Source organism: Marmota marmota, unplaced genomic scaffold, assembly GCF_001458135.2.
Source record: "Marmota marmota marmota unplaced genomic scaffold, marMar, whole genome shotgun sequence".
NCBI classification, from domain to species: domain Eukaryota; kingdom Metazoa; phylum Chordata; class Mammalia; order Rodentia; family Sciuridae; genus Marmota; species Marmota marmota.
The window spans coordinates 4399790-4418665 of NW_025999924.1; the positions used below are offsets into that span (position 1 = coordinate 4399790).

General features: G+C 36.0%; 1 protein-coding gene across 2 annotated transcripts in view; it reads right to left on the reverse strand.

The window, feature by feature from the left end:
- Positions 1-18876, reverse strand: part of Rab3c (RAB3C, member RAS oncogene family) — a 254568-nt gene that overhangs the window by 228487 nt on the left and 7205 nt on the right. For both annotated transcript variants that reach the window (XM_048800017.1, XM_015497368.2), the window contains exon 2: positions 9-236. In XM_048800017.1, coding sequence (XP_048655974.1) covers positions 9-236 — 228 coding nt within the window. The remainder of the gene's footprint in view (positions 1-8; positions 237-18876) is intronic.

The window sequence follows — 18876 nt, forward strand, 5'->3', positions numbered from 1 at the left end:
TCACTTACCCAAATCTGGAGCTTGATTCTCTTTTCATTTTTGAATACAGTTTTTACTTTGAAATCGATCCCAACTGTGCTGACGAATGCAGATGTAAAGGAGTCATCCGCATAACGGAACAGAAAAGATGTCTTCCCCACACTGCTATTGCCAATGATCAGCAATTTGAACATGTAGTCAAAGTTCTGGTCAGAGGAGTCTTTTTGACCATATCTGGCATCTTGGGCGGAGGCCATCTGTGGAGGGAAAACAGGTGTGCATCAGTCTTCCATTTGATATAAACTACTAGCACATTCGTTATTGGCCTTGCCAGAAACAGATGTCAGACACTCAGGAGGCAAGTGGATAGTGCTCCCCAGTCTTTCTCTGATGCTGGTATCCATGGCAATAATTCCCTGCTGGAAGACAGAACTGCAAACCTTTCAGCTCTTTCCAGCTGTGTTGGTGCTTGTCACTGCTCAGCATTCAAAACCAATCAAAGACACCAAAGGAGACATCTCTAAGGGTAACATGAAAAGCAAAGATGTGAGGAATCGGTCAGACCATGAGTGCTCTGAAACTTGCAATCTCAGTGATGAAGACACCAAAGTGACTAAACAGCAGGGTGTTTCTTCTTGAATTATCTAAATTATTAGTCTCTCTTATTTCTTAGGAAAATACACCCAAAGTATTCCATCTATTAGTATCATATCAAATCAGCATCTTTACAAAGGATAGTCTCTTTCAAATTAAAAATAATGATGATAGGCAATTCTGATGGTTTAAACAATGTGCCAGATGTTGTTAACTTACTTTACCCTCATAACAAACCAGTGAGGTGGATGCCTTTCTTATTTCTATATTAAAATGAGAAAATTGAGGCTTATGTGGTAGATGCAGGATTCAAATCAGGCAGCTGGTGCCAGAGTTCATGTTTCTGACTCTGCTGAGCACCATGCTCTACCAGACCAGTTGAGGAATATTCATTGTGAAAAGCATTAGTGTTGAATCTTCCCTGGACTCCAGTCATTGGCTCTACCACTTACTGGCTTAAGACTTTGGCTTTCTTATTAAACTGGCATACTGTTTTCCTCTCTTGCAAGATATGGGGAAAAAATCTAATTTTAAATGCTTATGAAAATCATAGATGATAGATTTGTTATGCAGATCTTCAAATCAGCATACAACAGAGAATGGTCTTTTACTAACTATAAATACTTCAGTTAATTTGATTATTTTTCTTTATTAATAATGATTTTAACATCTAGCAAAACTGATATAACATTTGAGTATCATTGAATTCAATGTAGAAATTCAAAACGGTGAATCGCACTGAGTAATTAATGCATTTCCTCAGTACATTTTCTGATGCTGTGAGTTTTTCGAGGATTGCTGTACTATTCAGTGTGATAGCCACTAGTCACATATGGCTATTTAAATTATGTTGAAATTAAATAAATTTTAAAATTTACTTCCTAATCACATTAGCCACATTTTAAGTACACGATAGCCACATGTGGCTGTTAACTACTATGTCAGATACTTTAAGTACAAAATGTTGGCATAGTCGCAGACAATTTTATTGAATTATGTCAAGCTAGACATCTATTTTTCATTTCTTTAAAAGTTAATTAATAATTATGTCCTTCTCTTGAGGAGAGCTATGGATTGGATATGATTTGAGTGTTTACACAAATGTCATGTGCTGGAAGCTTAGTCCTCCAAGTGGCAGAGTTGAGATGGTAAATTCTCTAAGATGCGGGACCCAGTAGAAGGTCTTTAGTCATTGAAATCACGACCCTCAGAAGGGAATAATGTAGTTCTCAAGGGACATTGACTAGTTTCCAGGAGAACAAACTGGATCCCTAAATTGTTCTGGCCTCCTGTTTCACAATGTGATTTCTCATTCCGGCACGCACTCCTACCATGGTTCATCCACCATGTTCTGATGTTGCCAAAATGCCCTCCCCAGAGCTAAGCAGATGCTGAAGCTATCTCTTGGACCTCCAAACTGGTAGTATACAGAAACCTCTTTGTAAATAAAGTACGGAGCATCAGGAATTTTATTATAGTAACAGAAGAGGAACTATTAGGGGCTAGGGTTTTAGCTCAGTGGTAGAATGCTTGCCTAGCATATGGGAGGCACTGGGTTGGGCCCTTGGAACCACAAAAATAAACAAATAAATAAATAAATGTATTGTGTATATCTACAACTAAAAATATTTTTAAAAAATTTTAACAAAATGGACTAATACAGGGAGTAGGAAGGCAAAAGAAGCCCTAGAAGACTAGGAACAGTTAATAGTACTCAGGCTGGCTCATCTAAGATAACAGCAACTGTCTGAAATCAGTGGTATACGTGTGTGTGTGTGTGTGTGTGTGTGTGCATGTATGAGAGAGAGAATACATTTTGATTGATTTACATTTTCTTATTAAATATAAGCTTAAGTATTTCTCTTTTTAAGTCCACGCAATCATGAGTATATCCAATAATTATGACAACTTGTGAGGAGTGTTTGCTAGTGGGCACAAATGGCATCTAAAACAGACTGATATTACACCCTTCTTTGCCATAACAGCAGCCCATATGCTAAGGTAAACTCCCCCAGCATAGGTAGCCAAACAAGGGCAAATGCAGCTACAATGCTTGACTATCAGTCTGAACAATGAGTTTTACTCTGATGACTTCTGATGCCCTGAAAGCCAGATACTTACTTCGTTTGTCATTGTCATTCCTGCAGATATATCCATTTTACCAATTAATACTCACTGCAGGAGCTAGTAACTAAATCAACAGGCCTGCAAATGGACTTCATTAAGAAGGTCCTTTTACATTTTTTTCAGCCTAAATTCCAGATTCTGGATTCAGAATGTTCAGTTAAGCTGCAGTCAGAAAAGATAATGCTTGAATTTCTTAGGGCTGCTCATGTACTCAGCCTGTGATAGGCTGCACTTCATGACCCTGAGGTGATATTCCAACTGAGGCCTGTGGATTTCCAGGTGGCTTTTTTAAAAAATGTGATGAAGACTGTTGCTCTTAACCAGGTTCTGTTCAAAAATTAGATTGATTCCCAAGCTGAAGACATACAGGTATCATCAATATATAGACTTTTTAAAATATAATTGTGGGGATACAGATGGAGAGAAACATACTAGAAAAGCAAAATCAGCAATTTTGAGAGCTAATATACCTTTCTGTATTGGTAGAAAATCATGTGATGGGAGCATAAGAGGGTGTCCAAGATGAGGGAGATGGAACAGTTGGAGATGTGTATCCAGAGGAATCCTCTTTGGGGAAGAGCCTTTGAAGGACTAATTAGAAGAATTTACTAACCCACTTATTCTTGAAGACCATTTTTGTAGATTGGTGTGTTTGTTTTCACTTGTTGAAAATGAATTTGTATCCCTAATAAGATGCACTAGTGGCCAAAAATGTGAATTGGGAATGTATGCTCATTTTGTAAATTTCAGAATAATGAAATAAATCCTCACCCAGAAAATGGAGAGACAGTCATGATCTTGCTGAGAATACAAATGAAGCATATGAATGTCAAAGGGGCTCAAGGATAGTCACAATGCAAACTTACTGCAACCTCTCAATACTAGGTTATGTGAACATTATCAAAGTTTTATGGGAAAATATAGCTGAAATGTGAAAAGATGAATAGGCATAAAGTCATCTCACAGAGAGCAAATCACATTTCATAAAAGATCAATAAAAGTAATTCTTGAAATAACATTAATCTTGAATTTCAAAAATGAAAGTTATCACGGAGTTTGATCTTGTGAAAGATCTTCAGGGGAGTACAAAGCCTTACCAAAGAGGCTCTTTCACAGCATCTTAGCATCTCAAGTGAGAGTGCTAGCTGGCCCTCCATACTGAGTGATAGGAGCTTCACGATGTTGAGAAGCAGCCTGCTGAACAGCTACCACTATGACAAAGTTCTTTCTTATAGTAAAAATAGACTTCCTTGTATCCTCCACCAATGTGTTCTAGATTCTGCCTTCTGACTTAAGAGAGTCAATTCCTTTGACACCTAGAGACCATCAGGGATCTGTTGAACCAATCATGGTTCCATAAGCTTTCCCTCCTCCTGCTTACATGACACCAACTACATTAGCTATTCTCCCCACACAGGGTGTATCTGAAAACTACCACACATCCCACCAGGTTAAAACTGACATCTCTCCAGAGTGTCCAACTCCCCTGTGTGGCATCCATGACTGGTCACAATATTCCAGGTATTTATCTGGTCAACGCAGAGTACAATGAGTACTCACCACCCTTGGATTGACAGTAAAGTCTCCTAAAGTGACAGCTCATTTTTCATGTTAATTGCTATGAACACAGGTCTCCTCATTTCTCATGTCACAACTGGAAAGTTACTGTTCGTATGGAAGTGTTGACCTTTATATGTAACCTATTATATTTATGCTTGCTTTTAAATTTAAAATTCAATTCTGATCTCATAATTTCATGCCTTTTCATCAAAAATATTAATTAGCCCTTTCATATTTGTATCATTCCTAAATTTTATTGGTATGTATTTTATAGATTCATCTAAGACCTTCATCAAAAATCGTAATCATTTTAATCAACTTTTTAATCTGTTGAATATATGAACCTATAGATGAGAGTTCCACAATATGTCATTTCAGAATTCAGAATGTTTGCAGCTCATCCTTAACTTGTGAGAGTCACTCACTGCCTTGGAAAGCAACTGTGCAGTTGTTTTAGGTTCATTAACAGGTCAGGGATCTTACTGAAGTGCCATTTTAAATTTCAATTCTAATTTCTCCAGAAGTCATACTGATGAAGTCCTACTGACCAGAGATCGCCTCTGACTAATACATACAACCAAAGTCTACTTTGACATTTGCTTTTGAAACTAAGGGGAAATGATTAATTTAAGGAATTCACTTGGGTACTTAAAAATCTAAAGTACTAGGGATATAGGTCAGTGGTAGGGCACTTTCCTAGCACACATGAGGCCTTGGGTTCCATCCTCAGTATAGGATCCAGTGGGTGGAAAGGCATCTAAACTATACTAAGCCATTTTGTGGATCTAATAAGAAAAAGAAGTCATTTGAAAGTTACTAAGTTCAGCTATGACTACAGAAAACAGCCTGAGGATGAGTAGGAGGAAGAACAAGGGTAAATTATCCAAAGGGAGAAAAAATATGAAAAAAAAGTGTAATTCTTTAAAATTACAAGGATCAAAGTAAAAATGAGACATATGTATTAGAAGTTTAGACACATAGTAGTTTTAAATCTCAATCATTAACATCTGGGGAAGAAGAAAAATATAATAATTATTCCTGAGAGATCCAAACACTAAAGTTTTAAAGCCAAGAAGGAAAATATTAATAGTAGGACTTCCAAACACCTGTCATCTGGACCCCAGGTGGTTTCTTCTGGCAAAGTCCTCATCTGCACACAGGTTTGCCTGCCTCCCTCTGTGTCTCTGAGATGGATTGAAACCTTGGAGTGCTCTCTGCAGTCTTCAGCCAGCAATGTCTCAAAGTGTCTGCTACTGTCTGCTCTGGCAGGAGCCAGCTGAGAAGCAATAAGACCTACTAAGATCACAGTTAACAAGTCACCATCCAGCTGAGAGGATGCATTCCCAAGAAGGGGAAGTGGCCAAGACTTGGAAGATTTAAACTATAACCCTGACTTCTGAAGTAAATGGCCTGAAAAAGTAGGGCAGACTTCAGAAATCACCTTTGCTTCTTTCTCAGAGAATAAGTAAGAATCTCACAGGACTCCCAGGAGACTGCACATGATGGATGGTGTGCCAAATTATGGTAATTCTTCCAACATGCAAATCATCACACCTTTAAAAGTATTCCTAAAGCTCCCCTTTCATAGTTGTCCGTTAAGCCTCTCTGTGGACCTCTATCTTATGTATATCTTCTTTAGTAGATGTGGATAAGTTATAGTTAATACAGAAAATGGTTAAATTATAAAAGCAACACAGCTCTCACAGGCACTGGGCTTGATACATATGCCACGCCCAATCCTTTCACTACCCTAACAGGTCTAATGAATGGGATTCACATTTTGAGTGCTCTAGCATATTTGAAACTGGCTACTCTTCCCTTTCTCTCTGTTGGAACCATGAGGAGACTTTTCTCTGGTCTTCACTCTGGGAACCTGGTGAGGTCTGTAAAGGTAAAATTCGCAAAAGTGTATAGGGGCCCCCTAAGATTGGAACAGCTTTGGAATTTTTTCATCACAGACTTGCCCACCATGATCACCAAGTGATTCATCAACTATAATTTAAGATTTCCTAACCTGAGAATGGTTCACATGGAAGTTTCTGTTCTGTTCAATGTGGTTCTCTTTATCTTCTTGTCTCTCCAAAAAAAAAAAAAATTTTTTTTTTGAGGGAGCAGCTTTTTGCCTGAAGACTTCAGTTCTCTGATGGCTCTAAGAATTTTGCTTTTCAGTTTGTTCAGCTTTTTTCTTACATGAGGACAGAAGTGACTTTTGTGTTCCTTAGATACAAACTCGAGTCATCATCCCCACTTTAAAGAAGTTAAAGGACTTGGAGAGGACACTAAAGGAAAATGGTCCTTGTTTTTCAATAGACTATCTTCATTCCTCTCAGCCTGTGTACTGAGCCTTCACTGCCTGAACTCTGTGTGTTCTATAAGAGTTAGCCACAGACAGTCTCAGCTAGTCCATTCTGCCCTTCAACAGATTAACAAGTCTGAAACTCGCAGCACAGAGGATAATATTGGAAGGGACAAGAGAAATTCTTTTTGCTTCTAGAAAGCCTTCATTTCTTTTGTTGAAGAGACATGATCTAAATCATATGTGTGTGTGCTTATGTGTGAACAGGCATACGTATGTGTGTATGGAACGAGGGAGAGAGATGCTCCTCAAGTTAACATGTCCTGATACACCTGAAAATGCATTTAGCACACTGAACCCACTTGGCAATGCAGTACAATGTGGAGTAATTTTACCCTCATGATTGGGGACCGGGGCTTACTGCTACTTGCTGCCCAGCATCATGAGTCACTGGCCCAAGAAAAGATCAAAAGTCAAGTTTTGCAGTACAGTTCCTACTCAATGCATGTTGTTTTTGTACTATCACAAAGTAAAAAAAAAAAAAATGTAAATCACACCATCATAAGTTAGGGACCGTGTGTGTGTGTGTGTGTGTGTGTGTGTGTGTTTTAATGTATTATAATGGTTACTGATCTGCTTTGAAATCTGTAGATGTATACTTCAAGAGTGTCAAGGAAAAAAATAAAGTTTACAAACCATGTAAAAACCCTTCCTATTAATATCAAAGACTAGTATTTTCTCAGTACATACTATAGCTCACTCCTGGTCTGGCTCTACAGAGTTTTCAGACTGGGAAAGAGTCTGCACTGGGGCTGAGCAGCAATGGGGTAAAAGGGCATCCAGACCTCAGAGAGAAGGCAGTAAGTAAAGACTGCTGGGAAGGGAAGCACAGTGGCTAGGAGAGTCCCAGGATGGTGACAATGCAGTTCTGATGACAGTGATGACATATGGCCCTTATTCCACCAGCTTCTATACATACTCATATGCTAAAGCCAGAAGGTCATAATCCCAGTCCTGGGATGCTGGTGAGCATCACCTAGGCCTTGTAAATCAGAATGAAAAAAAGTTCAAAACAAATAAAATATTCCATCTGTTTTCTAGCAGTTCTAAAATTATATGCATGCAGACACACCTGTGAAAAAGAGCACACCATATTCTTGTGTGATGTGAGTGTGGGTAAAGAGTGCATACTCTGCACTCAGGCTGGCTGAAAAGGAACCCAGTTTTGATATTTGCTATGTTGCTACTTGTGTAAACCTAAGCATGTTTGTTTATCTTGTATCTAGGCTGCACTTTTCTGCAAATCATCAAAGTAAAATTCTTGGTTTGTGTTAAATGCTTCATTAAAGGTCTCATCATCATCTTTGATTATTCTTTCTTATTTCTCTTGAAATGATGCACAGGGAATCTATTTTTGTCCTAACTCCCACCAATGCTGTTCTCTGAAACGGAATGGTCAGCTTTGCAGAAAATATTTCTCCTAAGTTCCTAATTTCAGAGGGCAAGGGGTTTTGACATCCAATACTTCCATTCTGTAGACTTTTGTAATTACTGAAATTAATACTTTAACTTCAAATACTATGATAGACAACAAAGACCATTCATCACTATACTTCCCAGGGCAGAAGCTGAGACACTGGAAGATCAATGTGCAGACAGACATGTTCTGTGATCGAGAGAGGCTAAGGGAAGGAGAATATGGCAAAGGCCATAGAGGAGGGAGGGATCCTCTCCTATGGCATTGCCTGAACCTAGTAGTAAAACCTATTGCTTTAGTCAGCTGTTCATTGCTGTGACCAAAAGACCCAACAAGAACAATTAGAGTAGGAAAAGTTCATTTGGCCCACAGTTTTAGAGGTCTCACTCCATAGAGAGACAACTCTATTGCTCTAAGCTCAAGGTGTGGCAGACCATCATGGCAGAGAGTTTGAGAGAGGAAAGCAGCTCAGGATGTGGCAACAAGGAAGCAGAGAGAACATTCTGCTCATCAGGGACAAAATATATAACCCAAAGGCATGCCCCAGTGACCAATATCCTCTAGCCTCACCCGACGTGACTACAGTTACTGCCCAGTTAATCCCTATCAGGGATTAATGCGCTGATTAGGTTTGGGCTATCAAGCCCAAGCATTTCACCTCTGGGTTTCTTGCATTGTTTCACACATGAACTTTTGGGGAACACTTCATATCTAAACCATAAAACCTACTAAACTCATGAAACCCATGAGTTTAAGTGTAAATTTGTAAAAATTGAAAAAGACCTGAGTTTTATGTTTGTAGTAATAAGAGAAAGAATCCAGGTAATATATGATGAGAAAAGGATCCCTAGAAACTCACAGTACTGGGAGACACTGTCCTCTCATAAAGCCCTGGAGTTGATTTTAGGTAAAATTTAACCCAACCTCTGATAATTCAGCAAATCACCAAAATCAACTATATCCGTATTTCAAAATTAGAACTCATATATATGATTTTATATGTATATATAAAGTATATTTGTGTGCGTATATACATACATATTTATATAATCTAACATTCATGGTGGTTATCTTCATTCTTTCTCCAAATCCCTCAAAAACAATGATAAATGGTTTTTTAAATATACTTTTAGATGTAGGTGGACACAAAACCTTTATCTATCTATCTATCTGTTTATTTATATGTGGTACTGAGAATCAAACCCAGTGCCTCACATGTGCTAATCAAAGCACTCTACCACTGAGCTACAACCCTGATAAATGGTTTTTCATAAAAGCAGAAATCCTTGTGGACAAATATTAGATAGAGCAGAAAAGAGAGGTCAACGAGAGTTGGGATCTAGAATTGAATGAACTAGAAAAAGTGAAATCCTAAATCTGCTGCAGAAGCCCATAGGAACCCTGATTCTGCAGAACCTTGAAGGGCTTTGTAATTGGAGACACTAAGTGCCTCAGCAACAGGGTGTGGCTAGGATGGCCAAGAATCCTAGTTCTCCTGGGGCTGAGGATTTCACATCCGGTCTTCCAGTGCTAAAACTAAAGAGCTGGATGGAATGCTTGGTCATCCCAGCTGTGTCTGCTGCAGACATTACTGGAGATTGATTGAAAGTCCAACTCCCACATCCTTCCCAAAAGCCAAGCAACCATTTTCTCCATATGTGACTTTGAAAAAACAAAATTAAATTTAAAACACAAGAAAAACCATCAAACATATTTGACATTCACACTTTATTTATGCATATGCCAATTTATAAAATGAAAGGGCCTCTCTCAGCATCGAAATGGAAAGAATCCCTCCAAACTTTTCCTGTGGATAAGGATAAAATACACAGAAGCTTCCTCACCATTTCTTGGCAGCAAGAAATATCAGACATCATGTTCCCAAGTACCTGTTTTTCTAGTTTGATTTTTTTTTTCAGGAATACAAAACTAAATGCTTTTAGGGGATACTTGATCCAAGATTCCCAAACATTAAAAATGTTACCCAAATTCTGCAGATTGAAATATTCTGGATGGAGCCAGGAATCAGTAATTTTCAAAGCTCCTTTTGATCAATCAGGCTTGGAATTCACAAACATCCACATGTAGGCCAGGGTAGGTCAATGCTCAGGGATCTATATGTGAGGAGAGTGAGTAATCTGACATTTAAACCAAGGTCCTGGGGTAATAGAAATGGGATCCTAAAGTGCTGTATTCAGCATAGTGACAGCAGAGCTCACCATCATCATGTGGACGCTAGCAGGAAAATGCTACACCCTACAGTGCCCCCCCCCCCTGCTAGAGGAGCTGAATTCTGTGAAACATGTTTCATCAATTACCTCCTTTCTGGTAAGAGACAACCTTCTGAGGACCCGTGTAGCACCTTATCAGACTAGGAGAAGATATGATCAAGAAAGACATAGTCATCATGTTCTAAAAGCATATGCAACTCTGCTCTGCTTAACTCTGCAGAAAGTGGCTTTGACTTATCAGCAGTCTATTTTTTTTCAATAACAGAATTGTATTTTACTTTCCTTTACTTCATTAGAAAGCACAACTGAAGGAGGCGAGTATTCACACTGAGACCAACCACAAAATGATGAAAATGTCTCATAAGAATATCTTTGAGAAGAAAATAAGATGTCAACAATATGAGCAAAACCTCTTCTAAACATACATAGTGAGGATGACACACTCCTGTAATCCCAGGGGCTCAAGAAGCTGAGGCAGAAGGATTGCAAGTTCAGTCAGCCACAGCAACGTAATGAGACCCTGTCTCAAAAATTTTTTAAAATTAAAGTACTGGAGATGCGGCTCAGTAGTTGAGTGCTCCTGGGTTCAATCTCTGGTACAAAAAGAAAGAAAGGGGAAAAAAAAACCTATTAAAATTACTCTGCAAGTTCCTACTGAGGAGAAAATAACCCTAAATTTCATTACTGATATATTTGTTTCCCCAAACACTTTTATTTTTAGATATTTTCAAAACATTAAGTTTTACACTTTAAAACATGTTTTAAAAATATGTGAACCCCTGAAAAATACTTCTAAGAATTTTCTATGAACACTTCTTCTGGATCTTGATATCTCTCCTCTTTTTTCTGTTCATCAGGGCAAGAACCAGTTGCCCACACATTTATGAGAAAAGTAGATATCTAGACCACTTATAGGGAACTTGGTGCTTTTTAGTCCACGTATCTGCATTTATGTCTCCAGATTGTATGAGTCTACCAATTAGACTTTCAGAGCCAATTTTCTAGGTATAATCATCCCTGCTTTTCATTTAAAAACTACTGCTACAATTATTTACTACAAAAAAAAAAAAAAAAAAAAAAAAACCTCAGCCATGGGTTTATAAAGAACATTCACATCCACAGGTGTGCTGTTTCTGTTACTCCTTTTCATCAGTCCCGCCACTCAGACAGGTGTTCAGTGACTCAAACATTCAAAAAAACATCCGTCTTTTATTTCTAGTGCAATAGACGAGTGTCATTGAAGAATCATGGTTTGCCAGTTGGTACTTAATGAAACCTTTCTTCAAGCTCTTTAAGGCTCCTAGGGCTATAACCATATAAGCAGAAATTATTCATCAGTGGTGGTTTACAGGTTTCTCTAGTTCAAGACCAGATGAGCATCTGAGTCACTGGGTGACTAACAACAGACATGAATCTACACTGGGCTAGAGTTAAACTAAGAGCAGCAAAGAATTGATGGGAGCCACATGGCCTTATCTCTTAAGGTTAGAGTATAATTTTTCTTTCTAGACATAAAAAGCTGAGATCTTGGGAGCTAAGTGGCTATCGTTCCAGATTTTTCTCAGGAAGCCAAGCACACACAGCATGGGGGTTGACCTAAGTTCCTAATGCCATACTAATCCAATCAGTTGGCTGGAAAGTGCTTCGGGAAGCTACTGATCTAATCTTTTTACCATTATTTAGAGGCCGTTTAGAAGCTTCTATGGCTTCAATGTTTAGAGTCTAGAAAAATACTTTATAACTTCATTGAACTAGCACAACACTTCAAACTAATAGTGTTGGATAGGCATTTGAATTCTGCAGAGTTAAAACTACTAAGGAAGATATAAGTTGGCAAGAGATAATAATTATTAAAATTATTTTACTTTTACAATTTTGCAACTTGCTCAAATTTCAAAAAAGGCATTAAAGCTCAGAATGGTTTTTTTTTTAATTTGTTCTTTTTAGTTACATATGACAGTAAAATGTATTTTGACATACTATACAAACATGGAGTATAACTTCCCACTCTTGTGGTTGTACATGATGTGGAGTTACACTAGTCATGTATTCATATATGATCACAGGAAAGTAATGTCCAATTTATTCTACTCTCTTTCCTATTCACAACCTCCTACTTTCTCTTCATTCCCCCTTTGTCTAATCCAAAGTACTTCTATTCTTCCCTAACCTCCCACCCTTTATTGTGTGTTAGCATTCACATATTAGAGAAAATATTTTGGCTTTGGTTTTAGAGGATTGCCTATTTCATTTAGCATGATAGTCTCCAGTTCTATCCATTTACCAGAAAATGCCATAATTTTCTAGTTTATGGCTGCGTAATAATCCATTGTGTATACGTACCACATTTTCTTTATCCATTCATCTGTTGAAGGGCATCTAGGTTGATTCTATAATTTAGCTATTATGAATTGAGCTGCTCTAAACATCGATATGGCCGAGTCACTATACTATGCTGATTTTAAGTCCTTTAGGTATATGCTGAGGAGTGGGATAACTGGATCAAATCGTGGTTCCACTCCAAGTTTTCCAAGGAATCTCCATACTGCTTTCCATAGTGGTTGCATCAATTTGTAGTCCCACCAACAATATGAGTGTACCTTTTTCCCCAAATCCTCCACCAACATTTCTTGTTTTGTGTATACCTGATATTTGCCATTCTGACTGGAGTGAAATGAAATTTCAGTGTAGTTTTAATTTGCATTTCTCTAATTGCTAGAGATGCTGAACATTTTTTCATAATTTGTTGACAGATGGTATTTCTTCTTTTGTGAAGTACCTGTTCAGTTCCTTTGCCAATTTATTTGTTATTTCTTATTTTAATGTTAAGTTTTCTGAGTTCTTTATATAACCTAGAGATTAAAGCTGTATCTGAGGTGCAGCTGGCAAAGATTTTCTCCCATTCTGTAGGCTTTCTCTTCATGTTCTTCATTGTTTCCTTTGAAGGCTCACAATTTTTATTTTAAAGGCACAAAAGTATCACAGAAAAAATAATCAATAGAAATATAATTAAATGATAAAGATTTGAATGCAAACATAAACATTGCCAAAGAAAATCTATAAGGACTAAACAAAGCACTAGAATTATTATTTACATTTCTATTTTGCCTTTCCTATAAGAAGGTTAGTTAATCATTTGTCTTCTTGGTTTCTGCACAATACTATAAATGGGTATCATTAAACTTTTCCAATATTCAAATCTCTCATTCCAAGAGCTAATATCTATCTTTTCTTGGCAACATGTTTCTATTGTAAAAGGAGCTAATAATGAGTCTAAAAGGAAAAGTAAAATACCTGAAATAAATAATCCCTGGATAGGCTTAACAAAAGACTGCAGAAGGCCAAAGATTCACTGCACTTGAAGACACATCAATAGAAATCATACAACTTAACAGAAAGAAAAACCTAGAGGAAGTGATCAGAGCCTCAGTGTTTTGTGGAATAACATCAGAACTCTAATACATATGCAGCTGGAGTCTCTGAAGGATAAGAAGGGAATACTGGGATGAAAAATTACTTAAAAATATAGTAATTAAATGTGCTTCAAAGCTGGCAAAAAAGGATGAACTTACATGTCTGAGAAGCTCATTCAACCCTCCAAGATAACTAAATATTAAAGAAAACTATATCTAGCCATGTCACAGTCCAAGCACTAAAATTCAAAGTTAGAAAATCTTGAAAACAGAGGGGAAAAAAGTGACATAGTATTATGAATAATAAGAAGAGCAGAAGCTTTTGCAATACAACAGAGGCCTGCAAACAATACAATTATGTATTTAAAGTACTGGAAGAAAAAAATCAGGAGAAGATTTATATGCAATAACACTTTTACTCAAAATCAGATGCAAAATTTTTTTAAAAATTATCCAATAAACCAAAACTGAGAGAATATGTTGGCAGCAGATCTGTACTATGGGAATAGCTAAGCAAAGTAGGTTAGGTTGAAGAAAAATGACATTATACAGAAACTCAGATCAACAGAAGAGTAAATAGGAAAAACAGGAAGTAGGCAAATATAAATAAATATGTATGCATATATATTTCTTTTCTTAATAGGAAATACACATTACTGTTTAAAGTTAGAATTATGAAACTGTTTTGGGGAATTATAGTAAATGCCAGTGTAAATCTACAACAATTCCAGAAAGGATGAGCTATATGAAATAATATCATAGCAATGTCGCTTTATTTTATATGACTAATATAACATTAAGTCTAGATAGACAGCATAACAACTTGAAGATGCATATAATAATCCTTTGAATAAACACTTAAATGCAAAGGCATATATTAAAAACAGCCAACAGGAACTAAAATATTCACAAATATTTAACTAAGCAAAATGAAGAGAGGAAAGAAATAACAGAGGGAAAAATATCAAATAAAATAAATTTTAAACAAATAGCAAAATGGTAGATTTAAATCCAACCTCAATGACTATTGTAATATATAAAATTGAATCAAAATTTTAATTGAAAGACTGAACTTCTCCAGACTAGACTAAAAATACAAGGTTCAACTATACATTGATCATAAGACTTATATACTTCACACCTAAAGGCACATACAAATTGAAAGTAAATTATGAAAATTTATGTATACCATGAAAACAGTATTATGAAAGCTAGGGTATCTATCAATGTCAAACCCAGTAGACTTAAGGTAAAGAAGAGATTCCGGATATAAAGAAAGATATTTCACAATAACAAAAAGGAAAATCCTTCAGGAAGACACAACAATTACAAATGAGTGTACACCTGCTAACAGAGCTTCTAAATAGAAGAAGCAAAAAAATAAAAGAATCAATAGGAGAAACATAAAAATTGATATAGTTTAAAATTTGAAAACCTTTTTCTCAGTAAGAGAATAGATAGACTAAAAATTAATCCGGATATAGAGGATCTTAGCAACAGCACACAACAGCGTGACCTAATTGACATTTAAAGGCCACTACACCTCACAACTGTGGCCCACATGAGTGCACACAGACTGCATGACATGAGACCACACACTGACTAAAAAACATGCTTAAAATTTTCAATATATTGAAATCCTACAGAGTATGTTCTCTAGTAGCAATAAAATTGGAAATACTCAAGTATTTTGAAATTAACCACAGGTATAAACCCATGCATTAAAAAAAAATCCCAAGGAAACGAGCATATAATTTGAAGGGAAGTATAATCAAATACTACATTTAGATATTTGGGAATCAAATAAAGTAGTATATAGAGGTAAACTGATCATTTAAAATGCTCATATTTATTAGAAGAAAAGAAATATTTAAAATCAGTGGTCTAAATTTTTACTTGAAAAGCTAAATAAAGTTCTAGTAAAGTCAGGGTAAAGAACTCAATTATTTTAAAAAAAATACAAATACAAAATAAACAACAGAAAAGTTAAAGGCAAAAGTTTGTTATTTGAAAATGTTAATAATTTTGATAGACATCTAATAAAACTAACAACTGAAAGAGGGAGAAAATTAAATTAGCAGTAATAAGAATTAGAAAGAAGATTTTATTACAGATCCTAAAGAAATTAAGAGGGTAATAAAAATACTTTGAACAACTTAATTAGAAAGTTAAGAAAAAAGATAACCTACAAAACCAACTCACAATAAAATAGAAAAATGTATAAGTGCATCTTTAGTTTTCTATAGCTACCATAATGGCTGTTTAAAACCACATCCATTTATTATTTTTTGAACCAGACTTTTGGACATGGCCTGACTTCGCTGGGTTCTGTGTTCATTATTCTAAGACCCTATAAGGCTTCAGCCAAGGTATTGGCTGGGCTGGCTTTTCATCTGGATGCTCTAGGGAAAATTCCACTACCAAACTAAGCTGTCAGCATAATTAAGTCACTTGTGATGACAGGACTGAGGTCCTGGTTCCTTGATAAAAGGTCTTCTTCATCTTCAAGTCAACTATATCTCTCATGTCTTGAAACTCTATTTAGGCCATATCTCTCTGACTCCAACCAAAGGTAGTTCTCTGCTCTTAACAGCTCATGTGATTAAATGGGACCCATTTGATAAACTGGGTTCATTCCCTATTTTAAACTCCATTATATTAATTATATCTGTTAAGAGCTTTTGGGTATATAATGTAGTTAATTTACATGTTCCAGAGTTATACTATGGATACCTCGTGGGACTAATTCAGCCTAATAATATATACTAAAGGAAAATAGAAAGATAAAGATTCATAGATGAATAGTGATAGATATAAAAAGGTTACTATATCAAAGAAATTGAATTTGTCATTAAAATTTACACAAAGAAAACTATAGGCTCCAGTATCTTATTAAATAAAAAAACAAAATACACAAATGTTACAACAAAAGTCATTCAGAAAATAGAGGAGAAAAGAACAATTCTCAGCATGCTCTACGAGGGCCAGCATAACTAACTGCCTGAGCACAAACAAAGACAGGCAAGTGGGACTGAACCAAACTAAAAAGCTACTACACAGCAAAGGAAACACAAAACAGAATGAAGAGCTCATCTATGGATTTGGAGAAAATACTTGTAAACCATACATCTGATAAGGGTCTCATATCCAAAAATACATAAGTAACTCCAAGAACTCAATACCATAAAAACAAATAACTCAATTAAAAAAATTGACAAAGGATATAAACAGCTATCTCTCAAAAGAAGAAATCTGAATGGTCAAAGGGTATACGAACAAAATTGCTCAATATCTCCAGTCTTTAGGGAAATACAAATTAAAACTATAGTGAGTTATTACCTCATGCTTGTTAGAATACCAATGATCAGAAAGATCAATGACAATAAATATTGCCAAGGATGAGGAGAAAAGGGAACCCTTGCACACTGTTGGTGGAAAAGTAATTAGTATGGCCATTTTGGAAATCTTTATAATTCCATTTTTGAAAAGCAGTATGGAATTTCATCAAGAAACTTTATAATTCAGTAATTCCTCTTTGGGGTTTTATTGGTCAGTTTTTCACTACTATAACAAATACCTGAGATAAATTACTTACAGTGAAAAAGGGTTTATTTTGACACATGGTTTGGGAGGTTTCAGTCCATGATCTAGTTCACCTGTTGCAGCACACCATGGAAGCAGTGTGTGGCAAAGCAGAATCATTCACCTCATGGCCAGGGAGTGAAAGATGGGAAGAAAATGGGGTCAGGGTCCCACAAGCTCTTACACTTCTCTAATGTCTGGAAAACTTGCCACTAAGCCCCACCTCTCAAAGGTCCCACCAACTCTGAATAGCAGCAACTGAGGACAATGCCTTTAACACCTGGGCCTTTGAAGGACATTGCAGATCCAAACATAATCATGGACACATATCCAAAGGAATTGAAATTGGTGTGTCAAAGAAATATCTGAATTCTCATGAGGATGAGCATTTAATAGTCTTTGGGGAATAGTCTAGATCCAAACTGTAGCATGGGTACACATACAAAGGAACTGAAATTGGAATGTTAAAAGAGATTGTCTATACTCTGATGTTCATTTTAGCATTATTCACAATAGCTAAGATGTAGAGGTGTTCTTCATTAGATGAACAGATAAAGAAAATGTGGTAGTATGCACAATGGAATACTACACAGCCTCAATAAAAAAGAAAATTCTGTCATTTGTGACATGGATATAGTTGTAGGACATTATTTTACATATAATAAGCCAGGCACAGAATGACATATACTGTTTGATCTCACTTATATGGTAAACCTAAAAAATTCAAACTCCTGTAAATAATAGGAAAGTGGTTACCAGAGGCTAGTGGGGAAGGAGAAAAGTACGGAAGAGGAAAATCAAGGGTACAAAGTTTATGTTTGATGGCAGGAATGTTCTAGTGATCTACTACAATAGTTAATAGTGATGTGTTATATATTTCAAATGTAATAAAATACATTTTAAACATTGTCAGAACAAAAAATCACAAACTGGTAAATTAAGAGATGTACTAATTAGCTTGGTGAATTTTTCTGTAATATATACAAATATCAGAATATCACATTGTAGCCCATAAATATACACAATTATTATTTGTCAACTAAAATACTTTAAAAATCTTGCATCCCAATGTACATAAATATTATCTCAAAATAAAACTGTAAATCAATAAGCAAAAACACTGACAATCTTTTAAATTCCAAATAACAAAGATTTAATCTTCACATGCTATAGTATCTTGGTAATGGAGTAACCTATTAAGATGGGTTATCTGAACTAAATTAAGTAATGGGGGGAAAAAAGAGAGAAATGATGGACAACCTTTAATAAATACAAGAATACAAGAAAACTTTTTAAATTCAGTGAATTGTGTAAGGAGCAGTCCCAAGGAAATTCATTCCTTGGGAATGAATATATAAAATATATATAAAAATATATTTTCTTCTTGGAATTCTATGATCAAGAGAGAAATTTCCTGTTCCAATACAAGCTTAGAAGGCAGCGGGGAATTGTGATAAATCCTTAACTTCTTGGACTACAAGGAGTAGAAATGAAAATGTATTTTTCTTTTATTGCTACTGAAGATTGAACTCAGAGCAATTTAGCACTGAGCCACACTTTGCTTCTTTATACACACACACACACACACACACACATATATATGTATAAAAATATATA